Raw genomic sequence first — 23,076 nt, 5'->3', positions numbered from 1 at the left:
GCAAAAAGGCGTTCATGCGGTGTACTGTTAGTAGCAGTGCAAAGTAATGAGTGAATGGAATGTAGTGCATCAGGGAGGACCTCTTGCCAGTGGGAGGCCGTGAGATTTCTGGACCGTAGGGCCAGCTGGACGGCCCTCCATACCATCCCATTCTCCTTTTCTACCTGTCCGTTTCCCCGGGGGTTGTAGCACGTTGTTCTGCTGGAGGCAATACCCCTGCTGAGCAGGAACTGCCGTAGCTCATAACTCATGAATGAGGATCCCCTGTCACTGTGGATGTAGGCGGGAAGCCGAAAAGAGTGAAGATCGAATTAAGGGCTTGAATGACGGTGGCAGACGTCACGTCGGGGCATGGGATAGCGAAGGGAAAACGGGAGTATTCATCGATCACACTGAGGAAAAACGTGGTGAGGGGGCCTTTAAAATCCACGCTGAGGCGTTCAAAGGGGCGGGAGGCCTTTACCTGGTGCATGTGGTCCGGCCGGTAGAAGTGCGTTTTGCACTCCGCACAGACCTGGCAGTCCTTGGTGATTGTCCTTACTTCCTCGACGGAGTAGGGCAAATTTTGTGCCTTAATGAAGTGGTACAACCGAGTGATCCCTGGGTGACAAAGGCTGTCGTGCAGGGCCCGGAGTCGGTCTACCTGTGCGCTGGCACATGTACCTCGGGATAGGGCGTCTGGGGGCTCGTTGAGTTTGCCAGGGTGATACTTAATCTCGTAGTTATAGGTGGAGAGCTCAATTCTCCACCGCAAGATTTTGTCATTTTTGATCTTACCCCGCTGTGTGTTGTTGAACATGAAAGCAACCGACCGTTGGTCAGTGAGGAGAGTGAATCTCCTGCCGGCCAGGTAATTCCTCCAATGTCGCACAGCCTCAACGATAACCTGGGCCTCCTTTTCAACGGATGAGTGCCGAATTTCGGAGGCATGGGGGGTGCGAGAAAAGAATGCCACGGGCCTACCTGCCTGGTGGAGGGTGGCGGCAAGGGCGACGTTCGATGTGTTGCTTTCTACTTAGAAAGGAAGTGTTCCGTCTACAGTGTGCATTCCAGCTTTGGCAATATCAGCTCTGATCCGGGCGAAAGCCTGTTGGGCCTGGGCCGTCAGGGGGAAATGAGTGGACTATATGAGTGGGCGGGCCTTGTCCGCATAGTTTGGGACCCACTGAGCGTAATACGAGAAGAACCCCAGGCAGCGTTTGAGGGCCTTGGGGCAGTGGGGGAGGGGAAGCTCCATGAGGGGGCGCATGCGGTCGAGATCGGGCCCCAGAACTCCGTTCTGGACCACGTAGCCGAGGATGGCTAAGCGGTTTGTACGGAACACACACTTCTCCTTGTTATATGTGAGGTTGAGGAGAGTGGCGGTGCAGAGAAATTTAGCGAAGTTGGCGTCGTGGTCCTGCTGATCATGGCCGCAGATGGTCACATTGTCTAGGTACCGAAATGTGGTCCGCAAGCCGTACCAGTCGACCATTCGGTCCATCTCCCTTTGGAAGACCGAAACCCCATTGGTGACACTGAAGGGGACCCTAAGGAAGTGATATAGCCGGCCGTCTGCCTCGAAGGCGGTGTATGGCTGGTCCGATTTACGGATGAGGAGCTGGTGGTAAGCGGATTTCAGGTCCACCGTTGAGAAGACCCGGTACTGTGCAATCTGGTTAACCATGTCAGATATGCGTGGGAGGGGGTACGCGTCGAGCTGCGTGTACCTGTCGATGGTCTGGCTGTAGTCCACGACCATTCGGTTTTTCTCCCCATACTTAACCACGATCACTTGAGCTCTCCAGGGCTCGATGACTCCCTCCCAAAGCAACCGCTGGACCTCGGACCTGATGAAGGCCTTATCCTGGGTGCTGGACCGTCTGCTCCTGGTGACGACGAGTTTTCAATCTGGAGTTAGATTGGCAAAGAGGGAAGGAGGATCGACCTTTAGGGTCGCGAGGCCGCACACAGTGAGGGGTGGTAAGGGTCTGCCGAATTTAAGGGTCAGGCTCTGGAGGTTGCACTGAAAATCCAGGCCAAGGATAAGTGCAGCGCAAAGGTTAGGGAGGACGTAGAGGCGAAAACCACGGAACACTACACCTTGGACTGTGAGCGTGACCGTGCAGTACCCCCGGATCGCTACGCGATGGGATCCGGAGGCCAGGGAGATACTTTGATTGGTAGGGTGTACCGTAAGGGAGCAGCGCCTTACCGTATTTGGATGTATAAAGCTCTCGGTGCTCCCGGAGTCCAGTAGGCAGGAGGTCACGTGGCTGTTGACTTTCTCGCTGGTGGATGCGTAGGTCAGAGTGTGTAGCCGGGACTGGTCGATTGCCATTGATGCGAGTCGTGGTTGATTGTCGGGTAGTGAGGCGGCCGCTGAGTCGGGGTCCTGAAACGCCGTTGGTATCCATGTGCTGCGGGGTGGACAAGATGGTGGCACCCAGAGGTCCTGGGGGTCACAAAATGGCGGCACCCATGGAACGCACGTTGTGGGGGTGGAGCAAGATGGTGGCGCCCATGAAACGCACGTGTTGTGCGGGGGAGAAGATGGCGGCGCCCATGAAACGCACATGGCCTGGGGAGGAGGGGAGGATAGCGGCGCCCATTGTCCGTGACCGGGAGGGGCGCCCGCTGCCGCTGAGCGGGCCTGGCACACCACTGCATAGTGGCCCTTCTTCCCGCAGGCCTTACAAAGGGCAGCGCGGGCCGGGCAGCGTTGGTGGGGGTGTCTTTGTTGGCTGCAAAAATAGCATTGGGGCCCCTGAGAGATCACTGGCTGGCGCGTAGCGCAGGTGTATTGGGTGGGTAGCGCCCCCGCTGGGGCGACTGCTTGTGGGGCCCATGAAGTATAGGAGGAGTGGGCCGCGCGGTTGGGGGTGTAGGACTGTACATTACGCAGGGCGACTGTCATGGAAAGCGCTAGTGTTTTAGTCTCTGCGAGGTCGCGCGTGGCCCCTTCTAGGAGCCGCTGCCTGATAACATCGGACCCAATCCCAGTTACAAAAGCGTCCCTCAGAAGGAGGTCTGAGTGCTCCTTAGCTGTAACGTCCTGGCAGTCACAGTCCCAAACTAATGGGATCAGGGCCCTCCAGAAGTCCTCGATTGACTCACCAGGTAGTTGAGTACGCGTTGCGAGCGCGTGTCTGGCGAAGAGCGTGTTCGTCTTCTGCTCATAATTTTCTTTGAGTCGAGTCATAGCATCAGCGTAATTGGGTGCATCCTGGATCAGCGGGAAGATTTTAGAGCTGAGTCTGGAGTACAAGATTTGAATCTTCTGAGCCTCTGGAACAGGGGTCGGCACCGCTTTGATATACGCTTCAAAACAAGCTAGCCAGTGCTGAAAGTCCTTTCTGGCGTCGCTTGCGTGTGGATCCAGCTGCAGTCGATCTGGTTTAATCCGGAGGTCCATCTTCTGAATCAGATACTAATAAATTGAGGCACGATCAATTTGGCTGGAGACGAAGTTGAATTCAAACTGAGGCTTTATTAGTATCTGATGTGTGGCCTCCTACAGCACTTGACGAAATGGCTGCGAGCTGAAGGCTACGCATATTTATAACCTGGCTCCTGGGCGGAGCTAGCATGCAGGGGCCCAGGTCAACCTGTAGTGCAGGTTCTACCGTACAACCCTTAATATAAGAACACAGTGGTTTACCACAGGGGCCAGAGATAAAAGATGAAATGTATGAAATTAAGGATAGAGAGCAGAGACAAACTTTTCACACTGATGGTTGGAAGGCTATAGAATTCACTATCCAAATTAGTGATGGGAGCAGATTTTCAACTTTAGCAAAAAATAAGCACAAAGCCAATGGTGCATCTCAATGTCCATCAAGGCCACAGTCAAGAGGGGCAAGCCATTTTTGGGGATCAGGCTTTATTTGAATATTGCTGGCGTCACCAAATCAGCACTATACTACTGTTCATCAGTTCTAGGAGGAATGATAACAGTGAATCTGCAATGAGTGGAACACGGCATCTTTCTGCACAAATATCTTTCTCAAAAATATCCCGAGTGGCCTTTAGCAGTTCCACTGGCAAGATGCCTTTGTGCCTTGTATAACTGAATCCCTACTTGCATATTTAAACAGTGTCCCACCAATTGAATGGGATGCGAGTGCTCCATTTAAAGACCTGTTTGAAAATTGAATCATTTATGCAAATGACTGAACACTAGACTTCTAGTTGACCATTTTTCAGGCATGTAATAGGCAACAATGTTAACATTTAAGAATAAGTTGGTGATTCTAAAAGAGGGTTAAGAAATATGAGAACAGAGCAAGCTCAAGGAGATACATATCAACACAGACTGGTTCGACTGAATGAATTTTCTGCTGAGTAATTTCAAGATAATACTGTGCTTGAGGAGTATTAAAGACAAAATAGATTTTCTTCCTTGTTTTAAGTAAAGATAGTTCTACTGTGCATCTTATGCTAATATACCATTAAAAAAATTCTGGATCCTGTTTTTTAATGCCATTGCCATTAACAGTTCTAAGTGAAGTCAACTTAGCAGTTTCAAATCGTATAGGTAAGAGACCACAGCAAAAACGTTATCTGAAAATAAAGAGGGATTGGCACAATATTGGTATTCTTACTCAGCAAGCCCATCATAAATGAAAAAGTGTTCTTCTGAAGTTGGGATTGATATATATTGTTGAGACAGAAAAGGAGAGTTGTATATTGAATGAAGCCTAGACTATAGCCTGTGAATGCCTGATGATATATTACTTTTAATAAAAAGGATATATTAACATTTCGCAACACTGTCAAACCTCACCCAGGTCAGTACAAAATTGGGGAAGAAAGTAAACAAATTACTGCAAGGAAAATGGTAATACCTGACATTCATATTCAAGGTGATGATGTTTTTCCAACAGGGTTTAGTTATTTTCACCTAATAAATTTATTTTCTCATAAATATTGTTAATTAGTTCAGAAATTAAATGAAAAAAATGGAGAGATTGTTATTCCAGCTGTTGCTATACTTAATGTCCATCCCATGCCAAATTGTTTTGATGGCATTTTTGTGTTCCCTGTTGCTCTTTGTTCCTGATTCATTTTCATCACCTATGCTGTCTTTTAGACATACCTTTTCATTTCCTTTATGTATTGTATACTCCATTATGGAGATTGACTAGTATGCTTACAAAGTGTTGTGGCTAGTCGAAGCTTGCTAAATGTTTGTTATTGGTAGCAGTATAGTGATTATACGAAGAATGTTTTCTTGCCTCTGATGCCTCTGTTGAACCAAATTGCTTTTCCAGACACATATGTCAAGTTAACATTGCTGAATTCTATGGGTCAGGAGATGTCCAAGTGTAAGACGTCCATCCGCCGAGGCCAACCAAATCCTGTGTACAAAGAAACATTCATTTTTCAGGTAGCGCTGTTTCAGCTTTCCGATGTGACACTCATACTATCTGTGTATAACAAACGGAGCATGAAACGCAAAGAAATGATTGGCTGGATTTCGCTAGGCCTCAACAGTTCAGGTGAGGAAGAGCTGAACCATTGGACTGAAATGAAGGAATCAAAGGGACAGCAAGTTTGTCGATGGCATTCATTATTGGAATCCTAATTAATATGCTGAGGACTGTTGTGGGCTTTGGCTCAGGGGTTCAAAACAATCTTTCAGACTCTTTCTTAACCAAATTAACGGTTGCAGAACACTAAAATTGCCTCATTATTGGCTCAGTTCATGATAATGCTGGAAAGAAATGACTATAAGGAAAATGTGAGGGAACACAATTTCCCGTATAATGTGTATCATTTACTATCGGTGCAACATTTAGGATGAGGTACAAGAGGTTTTAGAGCATTAGAGAAAAATTATACTTTTTGAAAAGACCAAATAACACCATCAATAGTGTTTACGTCATTAGTTTGAGGATATGCAGTAAGATAGTGGTCATAACTTACAACACAAGATGTTTCTGTGACGTTGGAATGTAGGCTACATAATAGATAAAACTACCACATAGCAAATTATTATGGTGAGACATAAATTTAGCAATTTTACTATCAAATGGATGTGGCAGTGATATATTAGTATATCATCTTTTAGTGATTTTCAAAAGTAAGGAATTCAGCTCATAACATTTTCTATGTCCAGCTACCAACAGTGAACTTGGTTTATATTTGTTGACGTGAGTTCCTCCTGATTCCCTGCAACTGACCATTGCAAACTTTCTGACAGGAAGAAATTGTATTCAAAGCAAGGTACTAAATGCCAGTACCACAGAAAGCAAGTACAGTAACACTTTGAATAGTCGCTATATCAGAAGCCAACTGGCCACAATTATTAATTTTTAAAATAATTATTAATTATGCTGAAATTACTTTTCTCTTTTTTTTGATGAATTTAAAAATGCAAAATAACGACTCACCAGAATAATTAGTTATCTGGAATGTGAAGGTGCCTTTCGTACTCACTTGATGAAAAGCTGAAAGTTTCTTCTTAGTTGTGCCCTATAGCTGATGTCTTGATCAGCCCCTTTACTCCTGTACATGGATGCTGTTAAATAGCATTATATTTTATCACCGAAGCAGAGAATCTTCTATTTGAGAGCAGGACATGGTCATTTGTGAATGAGGAGCATCAGTATGCAGTATCTCTGATAGATATAGCAATTGCTTAAACTCTGCATTTGCTGTATAAACTATATGCAGCCTCTTTAAGATATATGTGTACTTACCAATGCCAGCTTTTCCACAATGTCTATTGAGAATTGACCTATACCCACACCATTCTACACATGACCTAGAAGTAGCATAGACTGCCACAATATGACATTGGAGGAAATTAATTTTCCCATCACCAGCATTGTTAATTCTATGAGCACAAAGCAAATTCATTACGCCATATTTCAAAGTACATAATTTTAGGGGGGATAAAATCAAAATTAGTTCAGATCTTTCCAAGAAATTGTCAATGAGATATAATTTTTTTTAAATATGAATAATGTGCTCAAACACTATAGGAACATCAAATAAGATCAGTTTTACTCAGCACTGTTGAATTTATCCTTTAATAAGCTGCATTGAAATGTGACTCAGATTTTTTATATAAGGTTAATATAATTGTCAAATATTGCAACAAACTTCAATATTTCATACTTTGATATAATAAGCAGTTGCTATCTGACAGCCACTCTTTTAAAGCACATTGGTTGGAGCAACAAAGCAACTGCTTATGATCTAACTAAAAAAAGATTTTTTAGTAAACAGCACCAAAAAAGGAGAGAAATAGGATTATCAGCAAACATTTTTAGAAAGCTGTCCAGTTATTGATTTGTATTGGTAGCGTCACTGGGCAAGCAACTGCTGGGTACATGCAAATTACCTGAGAAAAATATGCTCAATTTGTATTAGCCCTTTTTGGTATAGGAATGATTACAAAATTACATTTTCAGACCATGTTAGAATTATTTGCATTATGGGCTTACTGAGCATTTTAATAATTCTAGAACCCAGAATTTCACCGTGACTTTTTGGACTTTATATTTATATACTAATTATCCGTATTGTATGTAAGCTTCTCCGTTTTTAGCTCCGGCACAAGACAACACAAATGGTTTAACTGTTTTATTTGATTTGGGGGGGGGGGGGGGAGAGAAAATCCAGGTACTTTCAGACTGTTGGCCAAAAAATTTAGATCCAACTGGGTAAGAATGGGTGAAATAATAAAATCGATATGATACCATCTCGTTTGCCATTTTTATCAAGTGCATGTGAATCTCTATAACTGTTCATTACTGCTGAACTTCTGTCAAATTGGAGGTTGTTTTTTGGCATCACATATACCCAACTAGTGATGTGTGGTACAAGGCAACATTTTCATCCACAAGTTGGGTAGCAGAAATTGGGAAAATCCCAGGCTCAGCACACCTACCTTGGGAAAAAGTGCCAGGAAAGGCAGGATTTGCATTCCAAGGGAGGTAATTACGGCTGCAGTTGGGCCAGCCCAACCCGAGATAAAGTTCAGAAGCAGTTGTGAACTGCCAATGCAGAGGTGGGCTGTTCAGAATGTCTGCCTTGGCCTTGTGGTTATAATTAAAAGTGTAAGGCCCTCTAGCCCTCATTCACCAGCCCCCCTCCCCACCTTCACACACGCACATACACTTTCCATTTAAACACATGCTCCCCACCAGCCTTCATGGCTCCTCATACCCCATACAAAGGTATGCCATCCCCCACTGCCATGGCCCCTCATGCCGCCATGCTAAGGTATGACCCCATCCATCCCCTCATGTTCCCCTATGCCAAGCTCTGGCACTTCCATGCGCACTCACTCACTATACACTATATAGAACTAATTACCCTATCGTGACAATAGGATGTGTGCAAACACTTTTAAAAAGTCATTCATTGATAACTTCCCACTTTAAAAAAAACTCCTTTTTACTACAGGCCAATAGAAGTGTCAATCATCCAGATCCTTAAAATATCAGTAGGAGGAACTGCAAGTACTTGAAACCTCTTTGTTGTGTAAATAAACATAGTACAATTGATAGGGGAAATCAGAGAGCCTGTCAATCAAGCAATGTTTTCCCTGGGGCTCAACTGTTTTAACAGTCTAATGGATTGGTGGGCTTTCAACAAAGCCTCATTAAGCAGACTAAGCCATGGCTCTTTGAAAGACTGGCCTGACTCTATGAAAATTGCGGAGGACTAGGACATGCCTGCCCCATTGCCCCACAATTAAATTTAAGAAAAAAGATTAGGAGTACCAAATGCAGGTTGGCAACCAATCCAACTCGCACCTTTAAAAGGCTCTGTTAAAAATCAGGAGCTCCGGAATGGGGTTAGGAATCCTTGATTTGGATCCTGGCCACATTTTCACACCTACCATCAAGTCCTCTGACTCCATGAAAATCTAGCCCATAATCTCAGTTGAATAATATCCTAGTGTGACCCAACTAGTAGCCAGGTGCTCATGCTCTAGAAGGGATAATGGTAGGTGACTGAACACAATTCACAGCTCTTTGTAGCTGCATGAATGCTCACAAAGCACTATGGCAGAGAAAAGTGAGTAATTTGTCTCTATTCTCTCAAACAGCCAATAGTGCACAAATTGGGAGACCTTAGGGCAAAGAAATGAAATATTATGCACAAAAAACTGTAAGATGACCATGTTTATATTGTTCAGTCTTCTATTACTCAGTTCAATTGTAATTATTGCCGATTTGTAATGTCATGGAGTGTATTATAGGTCAGTAAACTACACATTAAAAGGATGTCTAAAAGTTCTAGTGTGACACCTGTTTGGAATGTAATTCAAATAAAGTTAAGAAAAAGACATTGCAATGATGTCAAGCTGAAGTTAACAGACTCAAGGTGAAAATTCCTGCCAACAGTTTATACACAGATTTTCAGACAGGTTGCATTGACAATGCCAGAAAGGAACTGAGCCTCTTTTTTTACCCAAATGTCCTCTTCTGGGATTTGCTTTCTTTTCGGGAGTGGTCCCAATCTTTGGAGTTTCTACCAGTACCAGCTACAGTTCCCAACATGCTCCCTCTTTACATAACACCGCTATTTGATTCAGGCATTTGTCAACATTGCCCTGGCGCAGTTGATCTTGCGGTGGCCAAGGGGATAGATTTTTACGGTGGGTGCCTCCAAAGTCCATTGGAGGGCCACCTCCCCCCACAATGCAAATCCTGCCCACCAGAGACCCCCATAACAGAGGCCGCTCCTCCATGACAGTGACCTCTGCCTGGAAGCTACAGAGTAGTACAAACAGAAATAGTGAAAAAAAATCACTGCTTTAAAACTCATCTGTCCTCTAAACCTGTTGCCTCAGGCAGAGAAAGCAGCAGCTGTAAATTCCGAGAAAGCGAAAACCACATCTTAAGAGGTGTTTAAATCCCCTTAGATCCTTTGATCTGCAAGGCTTTTATCCACATCAATGAGAAATTTTGCAGTTTTCATTTTGATATTGGACGTTTAATTTCTCCCATAGCCTATGAAATGTTTGTGAAGAAAATATTCATGCTGTGGTTGACAGCTTCCAGACAGCCAGATGTCTGGATTGTTTAATTTCATTTCCCTTCATGCTTGACTGGATCTCAAGTACACAGGTGTGAAATTATCCACAATATCTATAAACATTTCGCTATTATTGACCACATCAAAACAGTTAAGTGCTTTTCTCTCAGCAGAAAGCACTGATGGGGGGGGGGGGGTCTTGTGGGAGGATGAGGTCATCCTCACTGTGGGGTGGGGGGAACCCAGACTCTCCTGTGGTGGGGGCCGAATTTGCGTTGCGGGGGCGAGGGGGGCCAGCCACCAGACCTCACTTTCAGGCCGCCCGCTCAAAATGACAGTCTGATAGTGGGATTCGCGAGGAAAGCCCTTGCAATCCCCACCAAGAATAGATTTGCATGGCAAAAGATAGTGAATCACCTCTGGGCACCGCACCCAGATGCGATTGGTCTCCAGTGGGAGAACGTTGTCTCCCAAATGGAAAATCCAGCCCCGAATTTCGGGGACAATAATTAGTATTAAGAAATTACTGTGGGAGGTTAATAAGGTTGCAAATAAAATAGCTTAGGAGAAATGCAGATCAGTGCAAATAAATTGTGAAAAATTCTGATCGAAAGTCCAAAATAAGATTAAAAAGTGGAACAGGAAAAATAACAAATGTTAGTCAAAATAGTAGTAAAAGAAGAAAGTTTAAATAAACATGAAGAAATTAGCAAAGTTAAACCAGAAATGTACGATAAATAAGTATAAAGGATTAGTGAAACAAAGGGCATGATTTACTGGCCTCGTCGAGCCTGACTTGGTGACGTGACAAGGCTGTTGAATCCCGTCAGAGGCCTCTCATGAGATTCATCCGAACCTTGCAATTTCGCCCTCACTGGGCAAGATCCAGATATACATATTTAAATGATTCATTAGGCTCATTTAAATATGTCAGCGCAGGATTCTCCCGGGGCTTGGAAACTAACCGTCTCCCCAGCAAGGCTAGGACCAGGAGCCCTTTAGTACTGGTCCACACAAATATGCACATGCAGGTTTCCTAGGCCATTGGAGACCCCTAGCTGGTTGGGGACAGGGCAGGGTGGCACCTTGGAACTCATGCTGTCACCTGGGCACCTTGGCATTGTCAGCCTGGCATCTTGGCACTGCCACCCTAATACTTACAGGGTACCTGGTTGGCACTAGCAAGGGCACAGCCAGGGATCCTGCCATGTGCCTGGGCCTGAGGGGGGCCATGCCAATGAAAAGGGTGATGAGGGGGAGTATGAAGGGGCCTCATAATGGTTGGGGGGATTAATGCTGGGGGCCCTGAAAGGGGGAGGACTGAAAGGGGGGATGGATGGTCTGAAAAGGTGGGCACTCAGCAACTCCAAAGCAGGGTTACCTCATTAATCCCATAGCGGGACATCCTTACTAACCCCATAGCGGGATGTCCTCACTAACCTCAAAATGGGATGTCCTCACTAACCTCATAATGGGATGTCCTCACTAACCTCATAGCGAGATGTCCTCACTAACCTCATATCGGGATGTCTTCACTAATCCCATAGCGGGATGTCCTCACTAACCCCGTAGCGGGATGTCCTCACTAACCCCGTAGCGGGATGTCCTCACTAATCTCATAGCGGGAGGTCCTCACTAATCCCATAGCGGGATGTCATCACTAATCCCATAGCAGGATGGCCTCACTAATCCCACAACGGGATATCCTCACTAATCACATAGCGGGATGTCCTCACTAATCCCATAGCGGGATGTCCTCGCTAATCTCACAGTGGGATATCCTCAATAATCACACAGCAGGATGTCCTCACTAATCCCACAGCGGGAGGTCCTCACTAATCCCATAGCGGGAGGTCCTCACTAATTCCATAGCGGGATGTCCTCACTAATCCCACAGCGGGATGTCCTCACAAATCCCATAGCGGGATGTCCTCACTAATCCCATAGCGGGATGGCCTCACTAATCCCATAGCGGGGTGTCCTCACTCACCCTATAGCGGGGGGTCCGCACTAACCCCATAGCGGTATGTCCTGAGTAATCCCTTAGCGAAGTGTCCTTATTAACCACACAGTGGGGTGTCCTCACTAACCCCATGGCAGGATGTCTTCATTAACCCCATAGCGGGATGTCTTCACTAAACCAAGGGCTGGTTTAGCACAGTGGGCTAAATAGCTGGCTTGTAATGCAGAACAATGCCAGCAGCGCGGGTTAAATTCCCGTACCGACCTCTTCGAACAGGCGCCGTAATGTGGCGATTAGGGGCTTTTCACAGTAACTTCATTGAAGCCTACTTGTGACAATAAGTGATTATTATTATAACCCACTAGCGGGATGTCCTCACTAACCCCATAGCGGGATGTCCTCACTAACCCCATAGCGGGATGTCCACACTAGCCCCATAGCGGGTGTTCCTCACTAATCCCACAGCGGGATGTACTCACTAACCCCATAGCGGGATGTCCTCACCAGCCCCATAGCAAGATGTCCTCACTAACCCCATAGCGGGATGTCCTCACTAATCCCATGGCGGGGTGTCCTCACTAACCCCCGAGCGGGGTGTCCTCACTAACCCCATAGCGGGATGTCCTCACTAACCCCATAGCGAGATGTCCTCACTAACCCCATAGCTGGGTATCCTCACTAACCCCATAGCGGAGTGTCCTCACTAACCCCATAGCTGGGTATCCTCACTAACCCCATAGCGGGGTGTCCACATTAGCCCCATAGCGAGATGTCCTCACTAACCCCATAGCGGGATGTCCTCACTAACCCCATAGCGGGATGTCCTCACTAACCCCATAGCGGAGTGTCCTCACTAACCCAATACCAGGGTATCCTCATTAACCCCATAGCGGGGTGTCCTCATTAACCCCATAACGGGATGTCCTCACCAACCCCATAGCAGGGAGTCCTCAGTAACCCCATAGCGGGATGTCCTCATTAACCCCATAGCGGGATGTCCTCACTAACCCCATAGCGAGACGTCCTCACTAACCCCATACCGGGGGGTCCTCACTAACCCCATAGCGGGATGTCCTCACTAACCCCATAGCGAGACGTCCTCACTAACCCCATAGCGGGGAGTCCTCACTAACCCCATAGCGGGGAGTCCTCACTAACCCCATAGCGGAGTGTCCTCACTAACTCCATAGCGGAGTGTCCTCACTAACCCCATAGCGGGGCGTCCTCACTAACCCCATAGCGGGATATCCTCACTATCCCCAAAGCAGGGTGTCCACACTAACCCCATAGCGGGGTGTCCTCACTAACCCCATAGCGGGGTGTCCTCATTAACCCCATAGTGGGATGTCCTCACTAACCCCATAGCGGGGTGACCTCACTAACCCCATAGTGGGGTGACCTCACTAACCCCATAGCAGGATGTCCTCACTAATCTCATAGTGGGGTGTCCTCACTAACCCCATAGCTGGATGTCCTCACTAACCCCATAGCGGGATGTCCTCACTAACCCCATAGCAGGATGTCCTCACTAATCCCACAGCGTGATGTCCTCACTAATCCCATGGCGGGGTGTCCTCGCTAATCTCACAGTGGGATATCCTCAATAATCCCACAGCAGGATGTCCTCACTAATCCCACAGCGGGAGGTCCTCACTAATCCCATAGCGGGAGGTCCTCACTAATTCCATAGCGGGATGTCCTCACTAATCCCACAGCGGGATGTCCTCACAAATCCCATAGCGGGATGTCCTCACTAATCCCATAGCGGGATGTCCTCACTAATCCCATAGCCGGATGGCCTCACTAATCCCATAGCGGGGTGTCCTCACTCACCCTATAGCGGGGGGTCCGCACTAACCCCATAGCGGTATGTCCTTAGTAATCCCTTAGCGAAGTGTCCTTATTAACCACACAGTGGGGTGTCCTCACTAACCCCATGGCAGGATGTCTTCATTAACCCCATAGCGGGATGTCTTCACTAAACCAAGGGCTGGTTTAGCACAGTGGGCTAAATAGCTGGCTTGTAATGCAGAACAATGCCAGCAGCGCGAGTTAAATTCCCGTACCGACCTCTTCGAACAGGCGCCGTAATGTGGCGATTAGGGGCTTTTCACAGTAACTTCATTGAAGCCTACTTGTGACAATAAGTGATTATTATTATAACCCACTAGCGGGATGTCCTCACTAACCCCATAGCGGGATGTCCTCACTAACCCCATAGCGGGATGTCCACACTAGCCCCATAGCGGGTGTTCCTCACTAATCCCACAGCGGGATGTACTCACTAACCCCATAGCGGGATGTCCTCACCAGCCCCATAGCGGGATGTCCTCACTAACCCCATAGCTGGGTATCCTCACTAACCCCATAGCGGAGTGTCCTCACTAACCCCATAGCTGGGTATCCTCACTAACCCCATAGCGGGGTGTCCACATTAACCCCATAGCGAGATGTCCTCACTAACCCCATAGTGGGATGTCCTCACTAACCCCATAGCGGGATGTCCTCACTAACCCCATAGCGGAGTGTCCTCACTAACCCAATACCAGGGTATCCTCATTAACCCCATAGCGGGGTGTCCTCATTAACCCCATAGCGGGATGTCCTCACCAACCCCATAGCAGGGAGTCCTCAGTAACCCCATAGCGGGATGTCCTCATTAACCCCATAGCGGGATGTCCTCACTAACCCCATAGCGAGACGTCCTCACTAACCCCATAGCGGGGGGTCCTCACTAACCCCATAGCGGGATGTCCTCACTAACCCCATAGCGAGACGTCCTCACTAACCCCATAGCGGGGGGTCCTCACTAACCCCATAGCGGGGAGTCCTCACTAACCCCATAGTGGAGTGTCCTCACTAACCCCATAGCGGAGTGTCCTCACTAACCCCATAGCGGGGCGTCCTCACTAACCCCATAGCGGGATATCCTCACTTTCCCCAAAGCAGGGTGTCCACACTAACCCCATAGCGGGGTGTCCTCACTAACCCCATAGCGGGGTGTCCTCATTAACCCCATAGTGGGATGTCCTCACTAGCCCCATAGCGGGGAGTCCTCAGTAACCCCATAGCGGGATGTCCTCACTAACCCCATAGCGGGGTGTCCTCACTAACCCCATAGCTGGATGTCCTCACTAACCCCATAGCGGGATGTCCTCACTAACCCCATAGCAGGATGTCCTCACTAATCCCACAGCGGGATGTCCTCACTAATCCCATAGCGGGGGGTCCTCACTAACCCCATAGCGGGATGTCCTCACTAACCCCATAGCAGGATGTCCACACTAACCCCATAGCGGGGTGTCCTCAATAACCCCATAGCGAGACGTCCTCACTAACCCCATAGCAGGATGTCCACACTAACCACATAGTGGGATGTCCTCACTAACCCCATAGCTGGGTATCCTCATTAACCCCATAGCGGGGTGTGCACACTAACCCCATAGCGAGATGTCCTCACTAACCCCATAGCGGGATGTCCTCACTAACCCCATAGCGGGATGTCCTCACTAGCCCCATAGCGGAGTGTTCTCACTAACCCCATACCAGGGTATCCTCATTAACCCCATAGCGGGGAGTCCTCAGTAACCCCATAGCGGGATGTCCTCACTAATATAGCGGGGAGTCCTCACTAACCCCATAGCGGGGTGTCCACACTAACCCCATAGCGGGATGTCCTGACTAATCCCATGGCGGGGTGTCCTCACTAACCCCATAGCGGGATGTCCTCACTAACCCCATAGCGGGGAGTCCACAGTAACCCCATAGCGGGATGTCCTCACTAACCCCATAGCGGGGTGACCTCACTAACCCCATAGCAGGATGTCCTCACTAATCTCATAGCGGGGAGTCCTCACTAACCCCATAGCGGGGTGTCCTCACTAACCCCAAAGCGGGGTGTCCTCACTAACCCCATGGCGGGGTGTCCTCACTAACCCCATAGCGGGATGTCCTCACTAACCCCATAGCGGGGAGTACTCAGTAACCCCATAGCGGGATGTCCTCACTAACCCCATAGCGGGGTGACCTCACTAACCCCATAGCAGGATGTCCTCACTAATCTCGTAGTGGGGTGTCCTCACTAACCCCATAGCGGGGTGTCCTCACTAACCCCATAGCGGGATGTCCTCACTAACCGCATAGCGGGGAGTCCTCAGTAACCCCATAGAAGGATGTCCTCACTAACCCCATAGCGGGGTGACCTCACTAACCCCATAGCAGGATGTCCTCACTAATCTCATAGTGGGGTGTCCTCACTAACCCCATAGCGGGTTGTCCTCACTAACCCCATAGCAGGATGTCCTCACTAATCTCATAGTGGGGTGTCCTCACTAACCCCATAGCGGGTTGTCCTCACTAACCCCATAGTGGGGTGTGCTCACTAACTCCACAGCGGAGTGTCCTTACTACCCCGTAGCGGAATGTCCTTAGTAATCCCATAGCAAGTGTCCTCACTAACCCCATAGCGGGATGTCCTCACTAATCCCATAGCAGGGTGTCTTCACTAACCCCATAGCGGGTTGTCGTCACAAACCCCATAGCAGGGTGTGTTCATTAACCTCATAGCAGGATGTCTTCACTAAACCAGGGTCTGGTTTAGCACAGTGGGCTAAATAGCTGGCTTGTAATGCAGAACAATGCCAGCAGCGCGGGTTAAATTCCCGTACCGACCTATTCGAACAGGCGCCGTAATGTGGCGATTAGGGGCTTTTCACAGTAACTTCATTGAAGCCTACTTGTGACAATAAGTGATTATTATTATAACCCATTAGCGGGATGTCCTCACTAACCCCATAGCGGGATGTCCTCACTAACCCCATAGCGGGATGTCCACACTAGCCCCATAGCGGGTGTTCCTCACTAATCCCACAGCGGGATGTACTCACTAACCCCATAGCGGGATGTCCTCACCAGCCCCATAGCAGGATGTCCTCACTAACCCCATAGCGGGATGTCCTCACTAATCCCATGGCGGGGTGTCCTCACTAATCCCACAGCGGGATGTCCTCACCAGCCCCATAGCAGGATGTCCTCACTAACCCCCTAGCGGGGTGTCCTCACTAACCCCATAGCGGGATGTCCTCACTAACCCCATAGCGAGATGTCCTCACTAACCCCATAGCGGAGTGTCCTCACTAACCCCATAGCTGGGTATCCTCACTAACCCCATAGCGGACTGTCCTCACTAACCCCATAGCTGGGTATCCTCACTAACCCCATAGCGGGGTGTCCACATTAACCCCATAGCGCGAAGTCCTCACTAACCCCATAGCGGGATGTCCTCACTAACCCCATAGCGGGATGTCCTCACTAACCCCATAGCGGAGTGTCCTCACTAACCCCATACCAGGGTATCCTCATTAACCCCATAGCGGGGTGTCCTCATTAACCCCATAGCGGGATGTCCTCACTAACCCCACAGCAGGGAGTTCTCAGTAACCCCATAGCGGGATGTCCTCACTAACCCCATAGCGGGATGTCCTCACTAACCCCATAGCGGGATGTCCTCACTAACCCCATAGCGAGACGTCCTCACTAACCCCATAGCGGGGGGTCCTCACTAACCCCATAGCGGGGAGTCCTCACTAACCCCATAGCGGAGTGTCCTCACTAACCCCATAGCGGGGTGTCCTCATTAACCCCATAGTCGGATGTCCTCACTAACCCCATAGCGGGGAGTCCTCAGTAACCCCATAGCGGGATGTCCTCAGTAACCCCATAGCGGGGTGACCTCACTAACCCCATAGCGGGATGTCCACACTAACCCCATAGCGGGGTGACCTCAATAACCCCATAGCGGGATGTCCTCACTAATCTCATAGTGGGGTGTCCTCACTAACCCCATAGCGGGATGTCCTCACTAAGCCCATAGCGGGATGTCCTCACTAACCCCATAGCAGGATGTCCTCACTAATCCCACAGCGGGATGTCCTCACTAATCCCATGGCGGGGTGTCCTCACTAACCCCATAGCGGGGGGTCCTCACTAACCCCATAGCGGGATGTCCTCACTAACCCCATAGCAGGATGTCCACACTAACCCCATAGCGGGGTGTCCTCACTAACCCCATAGCGAGACGTCCTCACTAACCCCATAGCAGGATGTCCACACTAACCCCATAGCGGGATGTCCTCACTAACCCCATAGCTGGGTATCCTCACTAACACCATAGCGGGGTGTCCACACTAACCCCATAGCGAGATGGCCTCACTAACCCCATAGCGGGATGTCCTCACTAACCCCATAGCGGGATGTCCTCACTAACCCCATAGCGGGATGTCCTCACTAGCCCCATAGCGGAGTGTCCTCACTAACCCCATACCAGGGTATCCTCATTAACCCCATAGCGGGGTGTCCTCATTAACCCCTTAGCGGGATGTCCTCACTAACCCCATAGCGGGGAGTCCTCAGTAACCCCATAGCGGGATGTCCTCACTAATATCATAGCGGGGAGTCCTCACTAACCCCATAGCGGGGTGTCCACACTAACCCCATAGCGGGATGTCCTCACTAATCCCATGGCGGGGTGTCCTCACTAACCCCATAGCGGGATGTCCTCACTAACCCCATAGCGGGGAGTCCACAGTAACCCCATAGCGGGATGTCCTCACTAACCCCATAGCGGGGTGACCTCACTAACCCCATAGCAGGATGTCCTCACTAATCTCATAGCGGGGAGTCCTCACTAACCCCATAGCGGGGTGTCCTCACTAACCCCATAGCGGGGTGTCCTCACTAACCCCATGGCGGGGTGTCCTCACTAACCCCATAGCGGGGTGACCTCACTAACCCCATAGCGGGCTGTCCTCACTAACCCCATAGCGGGATGTCCTCACTAACCCCATAGCAGGGAGTCCTCAGTAACCCCATAGCGGGATGACCTCACTAACCCCATAGCGGGGTGACCTCACTAACCCCATTGCAGGATGTCCTTACTAATCTCGTAGTGGGGTGTCCTCACTAACCCCATAGCGGGGTGTCCTCACTAACCCCATAGCAGGATGTCCACACTAACCCCATAGCGGGGTGTCCTCACTAACCCCATAGCGAGACGTTCTCACTAACCCCATAGCAGGATGTCCACACTAACCACATAGTGGGATGTCCTCACTAACCCCATAGCTGGGTATCCTCACTAACCCCATAGCGGGGTGTCCACACTAACCCCATAGCGAGATGGCCTCACTAACCCCATAGCGGGATGTCCTCACTAACCCCATAGCGGGATGTCGTCACTAGCCCCATCGCGGAGTGTCCTCACTAACCCCATACCAGGGTATCCTCATTAACCCCATAGCGGGGTGTCCTCATTAACCCCATAGCGGGATGTCCTCACTAACCCCATAGCGGGTAGTCCTCACTAACCCCATAGCGGGGACTCCTCACTAATCCCATAGCGGGGTGTCCACACTAACCCCATAGCGGGATGTCCTCACTAATCCCATGGCGGGGTGTCCTCACTAACCCCATAGCGGGATGTCCTCACTAACCCCATAGCGGGGAGTCCACAGTAACCCCATAGCGGGATGTCCTCACTAACCCCATAGCGGGGTGACCTCACTAACCCCATAGCAGGATGTCCTCACTAATCTCATAGCGGGGAGTCCTCACTAACCCCATAGCGGGGTGTCCTCACTAACCCCATAGCGGGGTGTCCTCACTAACCCCATGGCGGGGTGTCCTCACTAACCCCATAGCGGGATGTCCTCACTAACCCCATAGCAGGGAGTCCTCAGTAACCCCATAGCGGGATGTCCTCACTAACCCCATAGCGGGGTGACCTCACTAACCCCATAGCAGGATGTCCTCACTAATCTCGTAGTGGGGTGTCCTCACTAACCCCATAGCGGGGTGTCCTCACTAACCCCATAGCGGGATGTCCTCACTAACCCCATAGCGGGGAGTCCTCAGTAACCCCATAGCGGGATGTCCTCACTAACCCCATAGCGGGGTGACCTCACTAACCCCATAGCAGGATGTCCTCACTAATCTCATAGTGGGGTGTCCTCACTAACCCCATAGCGGGTTGTCCTCACTAACCCCATAGCAGGATGTCCTCACTAATCTCATAGTGGGGTGTCCTCACTAACCCCATAGCGGGTTGTCCTCACTAACCCCATAGTGGGGTGTGCTCACTAACTCCACAGCGGAGTGTCCTTACTACCCCGTAGCGGGATGTCCTTAGTAATCCCATAGCAAGTGTCCACACTAACCCCATAGCGGGATGTCCTCACTAATCCCATAGCAGGGTGTCCTCACAAACCCCATAGCAGGGTGTGTTCATTAACCTCATAGCAGGACGTCTTCACTAAACCAGGGTCTGGTTTAGCACAGTGGGCTAAATAGCTTGCTTGTAATGCAGAACAATGCCAGCAGCGCGGGTTAAATTTCCGTACCGGCCTCCCCGAACAGGCGCTGTAATGTGGCTATTAGGGGCTTTTCACAGTAACTTCATTGAAGCCTACTTGTGACAATAAGTGATTATTATTATAACCACATAGCGAGATGTCCTCACTAACCCCATTGTGGGATATCCTCACTAACCCCAAAGCGGGATGTCCTCACTAAACCCATAGCGGGGTGTCCTCACTAACCCCATAGCGGAATGACCTCGCTAATCCCATAGTGGACTGTCCTCACTAACCCCATAGCGGGATATCCTCACTAACCCCATAGCGGGATGTCCTCACTAAACCCATAGCGGGATGTCCTCACTAACCCCACCTGGGGGAATGTGGGGTAATGCCCATGTGAGGTTGGCATTGCCTGTTGGTGAGGAGTGTGCGGACCTTAAGCTCACTTAGAGATTGGGGCACCCTTACACAATGGTGGCCCGATCTCTGAAGAGCGAATCTCACCGGCGAGTTCAGATTGTTTTTGTTGAAAACATTTCTAAGTGTGAGCTTGACTGGGGAGAAACTCCCCAAGGCCCCAAAAATTGACTGAAGACGGAATTTAACGGAAAAATGTCTAAGTGTCATTTTTGCATGCAATTGGCAAGGTGTGTTTCCTGTATCTAGTGGCACTTAGGGCCGGAAATGAGCCCCACGAGCTTCTCGCCATTACTGGCTGTCTCACACTCTGATTCGCCGCTAACAACGGGAAGCTGCTTTTAAACACTCCCTCACCACTCACTCCTAATTGTTACACAAGTAGGTCAGTGAAAGCTCCCACGCCCATCAGCGAATTGAGCATCGTGCTCATATATGCCCCGGCATCGGGCCCCTCCACTCCTTCAGGGAGACCCAGAATCCGAAGATTCTTCCTCCTCGACCTATTCTCCAGGTCCTCAAATTTTTCCGCCCACTTCTTGTGCAGCGCCTCGTGCGCCTCCACCTTCACCGCCAGGCCCAAGATCTCATCCTCGTTCTCCGAGGCTTTTTGCCGCACATCCCGGATCGCCGCCCCTTGGGCCTTCTGGGTCTCCACAAGCTTCTCAATCACGCCTTCATTGGCGCCAGCATTTCTGTCTTCAGCTCCTCAAAGCAGCGTTTAAGAAACTCCTGCTGCTCCTGCGACCACTGCGCCCATGTTGCTTGGTCTCCACCCGCCGCCATCTTGCTTTTCCTCCGTCGCACTTTTCGCTGCCCCTAGATCACTTTTTTAACCGCTCTACTCCTGGTCCAATCCATATAATGTCGGGGGGACCTTGCTGTCACCTTCCCACACTGGAAGCCGTTGAACAATTGCCATTGGGGCCCCTCTGGAGAGCCCAAAAGTTCGTTCCCGACGGGAGCTGCCGAACGTGCGACCTACCTCGGCATAGCCGCACCCGGAAGGCAGACTGCGGTGATCTTAACAGCCATCGGGAATGGGTGTCCTCCTCCAGGGGGAGACGGGGTCTCTGGCGGCACATGCTGTCTGTCATCTCCTCGAAAGTCCAACGACATCTGTACACCTTGGACCGTCGCTGGTGTCTCCCTCTGGGTTCCTCCTCAGCCTGATGGGCAGCCAGGTCTTCAGGGTGTGCGGCAGCCCCCTGCACATGTGATGCCGCTCCAGCCTGCGTCGATGCTGCTGCCGCCTTCTTCAGCATCTGGCCGCCTAGGCTGCCGCTAGCACCACAAGGCCAGCCTCTGCGGGACTGAGGTAACTGGCCATATCTGTAAGGAATTTTGTATATCTGTGAGGAATTAGAGAGCGGGATAGACCGACAATCAGTTAGGGCTCCCACCCCGTGACCTGCAAATCTCGCAAGCCTCCCCCACCCTTACTATCCTGCCTTCTCTCAGAGTGCCATCCAGCGTATCAGTTGTGCTGGATAACCTCACTCTGCACACTCATCCCAGACCCCTGACCCTGGCTGGGAACATTAAGGAGACCGTGCTCAGGTACCCTTTCCTGATCCACACACATACTCTTTGGTCACGAGGATATAATAGGAATCTTTATTTGTGTCACAAGTAAGCTTACATTAACATTGCAATGAAGTTACTGTGAAAAGCCCCTAGTCGCCACACTCCAGCGCCTGTTCGGGTACACTGAGGGAGAATTCAGAATGTCCAATTCACCTAACAATCACGTCTTTCTGGACTCGTGGGAGGAAACTGGAGCACCAAGGAAACAGCGCTAACCACTGTGGATATCCCCAGTGCTGAAGCCTAGCACTTGAGTGTTTGATTGTTGGCTGCTGCCTCGATGGTGCTGAAGCTTCTCGTGTTCAGGCAAACTGTTCAGGCTTCAAAGTTTGATTGAAATGTGACGCAATAATCACCATCTGAGACATGGCACGTGTACCCACGAGAATCCACTTGAGAATATTTTGTTCATTAAACGGTCAACAGTAACAAAGATTTGAAAATCAACTCATAACATTATATCACACTATCACACTAACTAATTAAATAACAAGGAAACGTCACTGTTCCATATTGGTACCAATACAAAGTTATATCAGCTCTTTTTCACAAAGAAAAACACTGTATCACCCCTCACCGGTTCCTCAATAGAAATAGAGGATAAACCTGAGCATGTGTTATGCCCAGAACTTTGTCGTAGAAATGATCTGTCCATCAATGTGTGACTTGTTCCATGTATCGGTGCCATTATTCGTCCAGGAGCCACAGCTGTGCAGACCCTCCCACACAACCCAATCCCATCGGAACTAAATCCTGACATCCACATATTTCACTGGC

At 49.4% G+C, this 23,076-nt stretch overlaps 1 protein-coding gene across 4 annotated transcripts in view; it reads left to right on the top strand.

Annotated features, from left to right (window-relative positions):
• Positions 1–7,592, top strand: part of LOC140425519 (synaptotagmin-14-like) — a 349,470-nt gene extending 341,878 nt beyond the window's left edge. For all 4 annotated transcript variants that reach the window (XM_072509927.1, XM_072509918.1, XM_072509909.1 and 1 more), the window contains one exon: positions 5,253–7,592. In XM_072509927.1, coding sequence (XP_072366028.1) covers positions 5,253–5,566 — 314 coding nt within the window. In that variant the 3' untranslated portion in view covers positions 5,567–7,592. The remainder of the gene's footprint in view (positions 1–5,252) is intronic.
• Positions 7,593–23,076: the final 15,484 nt, after the last annotated feature.

Source organism: Scyliorhinus torazame, chromosome 1, assembly GCF_047496885.1.
Source record: "Scyliorhinus torazame isolate Kashiwa2021f chromosome 1, sScyTor2.1, whole genome shotgun sequence".
Lineage (NCBI taxonomy): Eukaryota > Metazoa > Chordata > Chondrichthyes > Carcharhiniformes > Scyliorhinidae > Scyliorhinus > Scyliorhinus torazame.
Note: the sequence above shows the minus strand (reverse complement) of the source record. Positions and strands in the feature narration are given on the sequence as shown.